The sequence below is a fragment of the Mercenaria mercenaria genome, chromosome 9, assembly GCF_021730395.1.
Source record: "Mercenaria mercenaria strain notata chromosome 9, MADL_Memer_1, whole genome shotgun sequence".
Lineage (NCBI taxonomy): Eukaryota > Metazoa > Mollusca > Bivalvia > Venerida > Veneridae > Mercenaria > Mercenaria mercenaria.
The window spans coordinates 14,645,841-14,656,233 of record NC_069369.1 but is presented as its reverse complement, the minus strand read 5'-3'; the positions used below and the strand labels follow the sequence as shown (position 1 = coordinate 14,656,233).

At 36.3% G+C, this 10,393-nt stretch overlaps 1 protein-coding gene across 1 annotated transcript; it reads right to left on the bottom strand.

Moving 5' to 3' along the window:
* Positions 1-493: 493 nt before the first annotated feature.
* On the bottom strand, positions 494-5,850 carry LOC123546538 (uncharacterized). The gene is made up of 4 exons (XM_053550873.1): positions 4,702-5,850; positions 4,014-4,341; positions 2,375-2,446; positions 494-2,129 (listed from the first exon to the last, which is right to left on the bottom strand). Exons 2-4 carry the CDS (start codon positions 4,291-4,293, stop codon positions 1,591-1,593), a joined length of 891 nt encoding a protein of 296 aa, XP_053406848.1. The 5' UTR covers positions 4,294-4,341; positions 4,702-5,850; the 3' UTR covers positions 494-1,590.
* Positions 5,851-10,393: the final 4,543 nt, after the last annotated feature.

The window sequence follows — 10,393 nt, the reverse complement described above, 5'->3', positions numbered from 1 at the left end:
AATGATATTTTTAAAATTGTAAAAATGTAATAGTAAAGAGGTTCTGACAGTTTCGATATGTTAATGTTCTAAAAGGTGTTTAATCTTTAGCAAATGTATGTATAATGTAAACCCAACTAACTAAGCAAATAGCTTAGAATATATGGCAACACAATTGCGTTGTTAAGTCTGCGGATGAAATTTAGTGAAAACTGCCATATTCTTCAGCGTTACATGTTAACAAACAATATTCATCTGATCTTTTACAGTAATAAAGTCCATAACATAACCATAGGTAGTCACCCATAACATAACCATAGGCAGTCACCCATAACATGACCTTAGGAAGTCACCCATAACATGACCATATGTAGTAACCCATAATGTGGACATAGGTAGTCACCCATAACATGACCATAGGTAGTAACCCATAATGTGGACTTAGGTAGTCACCAGGTAGTCACCCATAACATGACCATAGGTAGTCACCCATAACATGATCATAGGTAAATCTTCCGTCTTTTACGTCTTGAGCAGTATAATAATGTAGTTGTTTTCCTACAATAGTCTGAAAAATTCCTTTACACCATTTACTTCGAATGTTTGTTTGGATGATGTAACGGATATTTAATAATTTATGAATAATAAGTAGTAAAGACTCATTTAAGTATTTTTCTGTTCATTTACAGACATGTCATAAGGATGTCTCATTGTAACATATAAATTCAAATATATTACATAAACAGAATTGCCACTTATTGGCGCCAAGAATAGGGAAAGAAGCCATAAGCAAACAAGAACTCGCACTCTGCTGCATGGTACTCCGGGATGGTTGTTACCGTATCCGAGATGAGACCAGTCGATCCAGGGAACTGTCCCCAGGCTGTTGTGTTTGGGTGACCATGACGTACAAAGGAAATCACTTCATTAGCCCGACTATACGAAGTATAAGGAGAGCTATCCTACTCGCCCCAGCGTCGGCGACGGCGTCGGCGTCTTTCCGCGTCCCCACCTTGGTTAAAGTTTTGGTGCACTTTCTCTTTTTTCAACTTATCTCTGTAATTACTTGATGGATTTGATTCAAACTTGAAATACTTATTCCTCATCATCATCCACATCATCTATCATAAAGGTCATAACTCTGGCACCAATATTTCATGAATTATCCCCCCTTTCACTTAGATTTTCAGGTTAAAGTTTTGATGCACTTCCACTCTATCTCTGTTATTACTGAATGGATTTGATTCAAACTTAAAATAGTTGTTCAACATCATCACCCACACCATATGACGCAAGGTGCATAACTCTGACACCATTTTTTCATGAATTATTCCCCCTTTTTACTTAGAATTTTAGTTTAAAGTTTTGATGCACTTTCACTCTGTCTCTGTAATTACTGAATGGATTTGATTCAAACTTAAAATAGTTGTTCAACATCATCACCCACACTACATGACACAAGCTGCTTAACTCTGGCACCAATATTTAATTAACTATGCCCCTTTTTGCTTAGGATATACTTATATAGTGTTTTGATACATTTTATCTTTACCTCTCTTATTACTTTAAGTTGATATTTTTGACATAGACTCAGGCTATTGTGCAATATCTTCATCCACAACTGGAGTCATTAAACACTTCAGTGACAGCTCTAGTTTCCTCAGATGTGCCCAGTTTCACTACCCAGCATCGAAATAGTCGAGCGCGCTGTCTCCTGTGACAGCTCTTGTTTTTCATATTCTGATCAAATTTCTTGTCCGATTTGCTGAGCGGAGATAAATAGCTAGACAAGTATCCGAAGAATGTATACACATCATGTGTATGGAATGGGTAGATCGATCCTCCGTCGCCGAATGGCTCCGACGGTCTGTTGGTGTCCACATAACGATAGACGGGTGAACTAAAGGTCTTGGCAGCCATCAAAGCCACAAGATTGCTTCCACAGTTAACTTTTATGTCGCTGACCATACTAGCCCATTGATATCTTGCGGACAGATTTGCTGTAACAGGATACATTTTTAAAGCCATGTCGGCGATATAAGTGCTGAATGTGTCCAGCTGTTGGTGAACGAATCGTTCGTAGTCTGGTCTGTTCCAAGTTCCCATATCACTTGGTGGGGTATCTCCGTCCATTTCCTGTCCGGCACTACCTGTTCAAATAAACAACTTTTATAAATGAAAATGCAATGCTGGATTAATACAACTAGAGATACTATGGTGGAATATTTCTGCCACGAGATAGCTAGGTAGCTATTACGATAATATTGTAATTTTTCCAGGAAATATGTGAATTTTTCTGAAAACATTTTTTAATTTACTAAGTTTGGTACTTTTTTAATAACAATTATCACTACTAAAACGAAGAAGCATGTGGGATAAATTAATATGTACTGACCAACCAAGAATGGAATATCCATTTTAAATCCGCTGGCGAAAGCTTCAAATGGCGGTTCCGGTACAACATAACCTTTAAAGTCAGGAATAACGGATATTTATTCAAACATGACATTATTGATATTGCTAGCCAAACTTTATTTCAAAGCCTTCTATCAATTATACAAATTTATTGTTATAACAAAATACTTTTAACTATTTATCTATATCAACTTCAAGAACACGATTACAGCGTTTTAATTTAAACCGAGCCGTGGCTGCATACATTTAAATACTTTTTTTGTCAAAAAATAATATTCTGTATGTATTTCCTAAAAGTACACACTTAGCAAAAAGTAAAAGTTCATTGCAAAATATCAAATATGACAAAGTAGTAAGTCGTCGTCAACAAAAAAATCGGAAAGTATGTATTACTTTTCAATTCGGAATATCACCAGCTGTACTGTTCTAAATAAAACATCACAAACAAGCACATATAGTGAATTGATATCCCCCCGCCGAAGAAGCAGTTTTGTGAAAGAGGGGAATAGTAATTTCAAGATATACACAAGTTATGTACAACAAGAGCTGTCACTATTGGTGACAAATGCCCCCGAAGCATTTGACCGCTAAGTGTGACCTTGACCTTGGAGCTAGGGGTCTGGGTCTTGCGCGTGACACGTCGTCTCATTATGGTGAACATTTATGCCACGTTATTTCAAAACCCCTTCATGGATGAAAGAGAATTTACACCGACGCACGCACAGACAGACTGACTGACTGACAGTACGATCTTAATATGCCCACCTTCGGGGGCATAAAAAGACCGTTCAACAGTTTGTTGGTTCCTATTTTTTCACAAAGGGGAAAAGCTCTGCACTATTGTGATCTATTTTTGTATTAAGATTCATAAAGATCCATCAATGGATTATCTTGTTATGTGGGAATTTATGGATAATAAAATAACTAAAGGGCAATAACTTTGGTTTATGACAATATTGAGTGTGCACCACCGGCTTATAGTGATCTACATTTGTTTAAAGTTTCATGAAGATTTTTCAATAGGTTACATAGATACGGTTGAAAATTCCTATTTTATACCAAATCAAGGTGAAAAACCTCTGTTTTTACTGGATCTAGGGGGATGATACTATACGTGAGCAAAGATCATGTGCTTACTGGTCATACTGTGAGTTTTTGTGATTCTAATTAAAATACTTAAGCACGGACGAACAGCCGAACGGACAACGCCAAAACAATATCCTTCCGTCTTCGGTCGCGGATAATAAGGTTCTAAGTGACTAATTGTGTTCAGTTTGAATAGAAAAGCATTCATTTCGCCGTGTATAAATTGAAAGTTTATACTTAATGTTTACATAAAGTTGAGGTAATTTGAAACTTTAGAATTTCATTTTTTTATCTATTTACTTTTTTCATATGATAAGCGATAGCTCTAACAATGAACAATGATTTTGAATAACTTTAAAATGATAAGAAAACAGTTACAATAAAAATATCACTCATTCACTAATGTAATAAACTTATAGAAAGTGCATTATCTGAAAGTTTATAAGTGAACTACTAGAAAATTTGTTACGTCTGGTATGTAGAAATCAACCCGGCGTAACAAAGACTTGCGGACAACTTGCGAAATACCTTACCGTCCACAATAGCCATACTACCGTCGAACCTGGTACTTAGTTTCTTAGGTATGGCATCCTGATCGTACATGTCAAAGTTTGGAAATTTTTTATCCCTTTGGAAGGCCTCCGTCGCTTCTTGTGACGTCAATGCAAGGAGACAATCTACTGTGAAACATTTAGTGTTGTTTAGATAAACAAGATTATCTTGATATGCGTCCTTTGCTAGTTTGTCATACCATGGAGATCCACTTGCCATCCAGCCTTTGTGGAACAAACCCTTCGATAGCGGAGAGGCCATTAAAGCAAGAACATGTGTTGCACCGGCGCTATGGCCATAAAGTGTAACCTGAGAAGGAAACGAACTCCGTTAGTTGTTTGCTTTGTTTTTATTGTTGGACAGCTTCAAATATGGCACAAGTGTCGTCTAGTATGTAACAGAATGGTGAAAGTTAAGTAGTATGTATAAGATGTAAAGCGTCCCAATTATATATAAAAAAACTTTGTATAAATACAACACGAATTGGTAGCGAAATGAGCTGTGCTTATTTCCGTCATATTTTATCTGAAATTTTCAGAAGGTAGAATAATATGTTGTACTGTAAAATCAGCTCAAATTACGCTTTCGATGAAAAAATGTGTTACATGATAACGAAAGTGCAATGATAATTATGCATCCTCACGTCCGACCAGACATTTATTTTCATACCTGTGACGGGTCACCCCGAAGTTCTGTATGTTGTCTCTAACCCATTCGAGAACAACCAATGTGTCCATGAATGCATAGTTACCGGATGTGTTTGTGGGTGAAACATCTGCTAATATTTGTAATGCCAGAAATCCGAAAGAATGAAGTCTGTAATTATGATTAACGTAAACAACATTTGTTTCCCCAGACATCTTCTCGTCTGCAAAGTAATTGTCGTCATTTCCGGATTCGGAAGTGTATGCGCCTCCATGAACCCAGACCATCACTGGTAACTTTGCAGTTTTGTCCAGGGTTGGTGTAAACACATTCATGTAAAGGCAGTCTTCACTTCCATAGAAAGTTGTATCTGTTTGGTATCGGTAGCAAAAGTTTGCATACTACTTAGCAGATAAAGTTCCGTCCCATCGGCCATGTTTAATTTCTTCGGCGGTTGCCATCTTAGTTTACCAACTGGTGGTAAAGCATAGGGGATACCACGGAAACCATGTGCACCATTTTGGGATAAGCCTTCAATCGGACCATAGGTTGTGTTAACAACAGGTCCTCCCCTATGATCTAGTATAAAACTTTCTCCAAGTTCGAAAACCAGTAGAATGGGAAATACCGAGCTTGTCAACAAAAGCATATTTCTGCAATTTCAAAACATTCCAGAGATTTGACTCCCAAACCTTCTTGAAATCAAAAGCAATATCAGCACATAATAATTATATTTGTCATTACTTTCGATCTGCAAAACTTCTTGATTTAACAGTATGCAAATAGACGTTGAATTTACTTTAATGTGCACGTTGCTTGTACTAAACTACTTGTGCAACTGTTAAATAAACTTCACTGTGACAATGTTGTATAAATATTACGTGGAAATTCAAACAAATGTATGGACAAACAAAAATAAAAGAAAAAAAAGAAAAAGGAAAAAGAAACAACCTTACATTTACCTTACTCCACACGTTCTAATTTGAATGATAAGCGTCAGCCGTTGTTGAGCTTAAAATGCTCAAGGACGATTTAAAAACTGCAAACTGCAAAAAGTGACCTACCTTACCCTACATTACAGCAAGATAAGAAGTAGTCTAAGCTAAACATTTTCCACTGTGTTTTATTCAGGTCAAGGCTGTTAGAGTTCAGATTGTAAATTAATAAGTTGCGACAGCCGTTCTGAAATGGAAGATACAAATGCTAGGTAGTTACACCGTCATCGTAAAACAAAACAAGAGCTGTCCATAAGACAGCCGATGCTCGACTATTCCAATTGTTGTCCCAGAAGCAGAAAAATTATCCTAAATGTTAAAACATCTATAGAGTTCCAATCCAGTATCTGCATTTGTTTTTTAGTTTTAAAGATAGTAACTTGCATGCAAAACTTTAACCAGAAGTTTTTAACTTCAAAAGAGGACGTATTTTGCAAAATACATGTCAGAGTTATGGAACCTGATGCTATGACCTAGTTTCATAAACCCGAAGTAACGTGTGAAGTTTCAATTCATTATTTGCATTAGTTTTTGCGATAGTAACTTGCATGCAAAACTTTAACCAGGAGAAGTCCAAAAGGGGGCATAATTTGGCCAATATAAATGTAACAGTTATGGGATTTGAGACAGCTACCACGTAGTTTTCAGTATAATCCCGAAGACACATGTGAAGTTCCAAATCAATATCTACATTAGTTTTTGAGATAGTAACTTGTATATAAACATTTAACCAGGATTTTCTTAGTCTGAAAGTGTGCAGAATTTGTCAAAAATGCATGTCAGAGTTATGGGTCTTGATCCTGTGAGGTTTGTTATTGACCTAGAAAAATAAGAAATAAGTTTAAACCGTATATGCCTTTAAATAATAGCTATATATGTATAAATGCACGCAAAACTTTAAGTAGGTTTTTCTTAGTCCAAAAGGGGGCATAATTTGGCCAAAGTGCATGTCAGAGTTATGGGACTTGATGCTATCACCTAGTCTTATAAACCGAAAACACATTGAAGTTTCAATTTAATATCTGCGTTAGGTATGGAGATAGTAATTTGCATGCAAAACTTTAACCAGGATTTAAAAACAATCTAAAAGTGGGCATAATTTGCCCAAAATATATGTCAGAGTCATGGGACTCGACCCAGTGAGGTTGGTAATTGACATAGAAAAAGAAAAAAATAAGTTTCAAAGACATGCCTTTATATGATAGCTATATATTCTGGAGCGACGCCGACGTCAGGGTGAGTAGAATAGCTCGGACTATTCTTTATGAAAAGGGACAGATGTCGATCTATTATTATTCTGAACTGATAATATGTGTATCCAGAAACTGATGTTAAAATGTGTTTAAAAAGACACAAAAAGGTATCATCATTCCATATTCATATATTTTTGCCAAACTATAAAAATGGGTGGATACTATTAGGATTATAACGAAAATCGCGTCTTACAGTGTTTAACTCATATCTTAACGTCGTTGTAAGCCCATTACTTTAGCTGGGGACCATACGCGGCTTGTCATGGAATTGCACTATGTGTATCATTGAAGGTCCATGCACAATGCTGTATGCACACATATGCCGATCCATGTCTCTACATTAACTCGGTGTATTTTAGCTAAAAATTTAAAATGATTTTAACAACCTTTCCATCTCCAAACAGTGAATCTAATCTTGTCTGATCCAATATTGACTGATCTGCGCTAACAGTTTGAACCCAAACTACTCGTGTGTACTACTATGTTCTATTTGTTCTATTATGATTGTATATAAATATATATACGTCGCTATAAAAGTAAAGTCGCGTGTTTTTCACAATAGTGTCACCCATAGTGAAAGGGCCAGCTATATTGGCTTATGAGACAACTACATACGTTGAACAGCATTACCGAAGTTCCTGATTCCAATTTTTTATGCCAGGCACAAGGCAGGAAGGCAATCAGTAACCATTGTTTTATTAGCTGGCGGTGTAATATTAAATATTGACCCCGTTGAAAATTGACCCCATTGATCAAAATTTAGTGTTGAAATGTTGGCGGGATCAATTCTCAACATTGAATTAAAGGACCTTTTGATCAAAATTTAATGTTGAAATGTTGGCGGGATCAATTCTCAGCGTTGAAAAATGACCTTTTGATCAAAATTTAATGTTACAGCGGCTTAACAGCAGGTCTCTCTTCAGTAATAAGATCCGAATGACAATACTCGAACCTTCGGCCTCCAGATTGCGGGGCTAATGCCTTACCCATTAAGCGAACGCAGCTCGGCCGCAGATATATATAATCGTTATTCTTTCATATATCAGTATTTCAGAATACGACATTTGAACGCCTAGGTGATTAAGAGTGAGTTTTGGGCACCGGTAACAAGTTTAAACTCCTCAGTGTTGATTTTGTCACTGACCGTTCCAAGACCGGCGTGAAGTTAGCATAGAGCAGTAACAGCAGTAACAGCAGTATTACTGCTATTAAGTACTGCTATAACGTTGTAGCAGTAATAGCAGTAGCACTGCTGTTAACGCCGATTACGTACCAATTAAGCAAAACGGCACCATAACCTTCTTTAGTTATCAAAATGTAGTATCATTTTGCCACAGTGGGACGAATGATTATTTGGATCCGACGCCTCTAATTTTGGACGAAATGAAGATCTGAAACGAACTTGATTTATTATATTATTTATAGTTGTGACATCAGACTGTCATTAGACTGTCTCTTTTAAACATCTAAAATTCAATATACATGCATTACATCAACAGAAGTCAAACTACAGGCGCCAAGAATAGGGAAAGAAGCCATTAGCAAACAAAAACTCGCACTCTGCTGCATGGTACTCCGGGATGGTTGTTACCGTATCAGAGATGAGACCAGTCGATCCAGGGAACGGTCTCCAGGCTGTTGTGTTTAGATGACCATGACGCACAAAAGAAATCACCTCATTTTTCATGTTCTGTTCAAATTTCTTGTCAGATTCGTTAAGTGGAGACAAATAGCTGGACAAGTATCCGAAGAATGCATACATGTCATTTGTAAGAAATGGGTAGATCGATCCACTGCCATCACCAAATGGCTTCGACGGTCTATTGGTGTTAACATAACGATAGACAGGTGAGGTAAAGATCTTGGCTGCCATTGGAGCCAAAAGATTATTCCCACAGTTAACTCGTATGTCACTGACCATACTAGCCCACTGATATCTGGCGGACAGTTTTGCTGGATACATTTTCAAAGCCATGTCGGCAATGTAGGTACTGAACGTGTCCATCTGCTGATGGACGAATCTTTCATAGTTACTTTTGCTCTAAGTTCCCATATCACTTGGTGGGTTAGCACCGTCCATTTCTTGTCCGGCATTACCTGCTCAAATGAATAGAATTCAACGTTGGATCAATAAGATTAGAAGAACACATATAAAAAGTAATGATCGAGGTGAGAATTTTAAGTCTATTGTAAATCCACATTTCTCTAATATTTCAACAATATTCTGTAACATTTCACTGACAGTTAGCAATAAGTGTTAAAACTAACTATTACTTTAAACCGTGTTGAATAGATATGTACGTACTGACCAACCAAGAATGGAATATCCATTTTAAATCCACTGGCAAATGTTTCAAATGGTGGTTCTGGTACAACATATCCTATAAAATCAATAATATGTTATTCTACAGTATTGCATTATTGATATTGCTAGTCCAGAAAACTTTTTTGAAAGTTGATAGCTATTTAATTTCATGTATACTTAGTATTTATCTGTATTAACTTTAGGTCTCTTTTAGGAACCGTCGGCTGCATGCATTTTAACTGCATTTTGCCGAAATGTATTTACATGTGTTCTGAAAATATATTCCTAATATGCACTCAGCAAAAAGTGAAAGTTAATTGCAAAATTCTACATGTGACGGGTAGTAAGTCATCCTCAATACCTATATATTCGTATTATATGCATTACTTTTCACTGGAAATATTAGCAGCAGCTGCAATGAAACATTACAGATAAGTTTCTTCGGTTTTGTACAGAAAATCATTCATTCACCATACAATACTAAACGGTACATAAACTGGTAAACTGAAACTTAGAATTTCAAATTTCACTATTTACATTTTTCTATATGCTAAACGATAGCTCTTACAACTAGAAATAGTAAGTAAAGTCTCAACAGAAAACAAAATCTCTAATGTAATAAACCTACAGAAAAAAATGAGTTCTCAGAAAATTATTTAAGCAATCTATGAGAGATTTAGTAAAGCGGTACAAATACAGCAAACATTAAAACTCTTTCGATCTTACAGTAAACAAGCGGAGGAGTACGATCCTCAGATTGCAGTAAATATCACTTTTCTTATCAAATTCTAGGGTAAACAATTTATTTGTTCGCGTTTACTGTTTGACAAACCGGCACAGCAAATTTTATACACTTAAAACTTGCGGACAACTTGTGAAATAACTTACCGTCCACAATCGCCATAATACCGTCGAACCTGGTAAGTTTCTTAGGTATGTCATGCTGATCATACATGTCCCAGTTTGGAAAATCATCTCATGGTACGGCCTCAGTCGCTTCCTGTGACGTCAACGTAAAGAGACAATCCACTGTGGAACATTTAGTGTTTTTAAGATAAACAAGATTATCTTGATAGGCGTCTTTTGCTAGTTTGCCATGCGTACAAAAGGGGATTCTATTTACAATCTGATTAATCAATAAAAATGTAATTTTCCAGAATTCT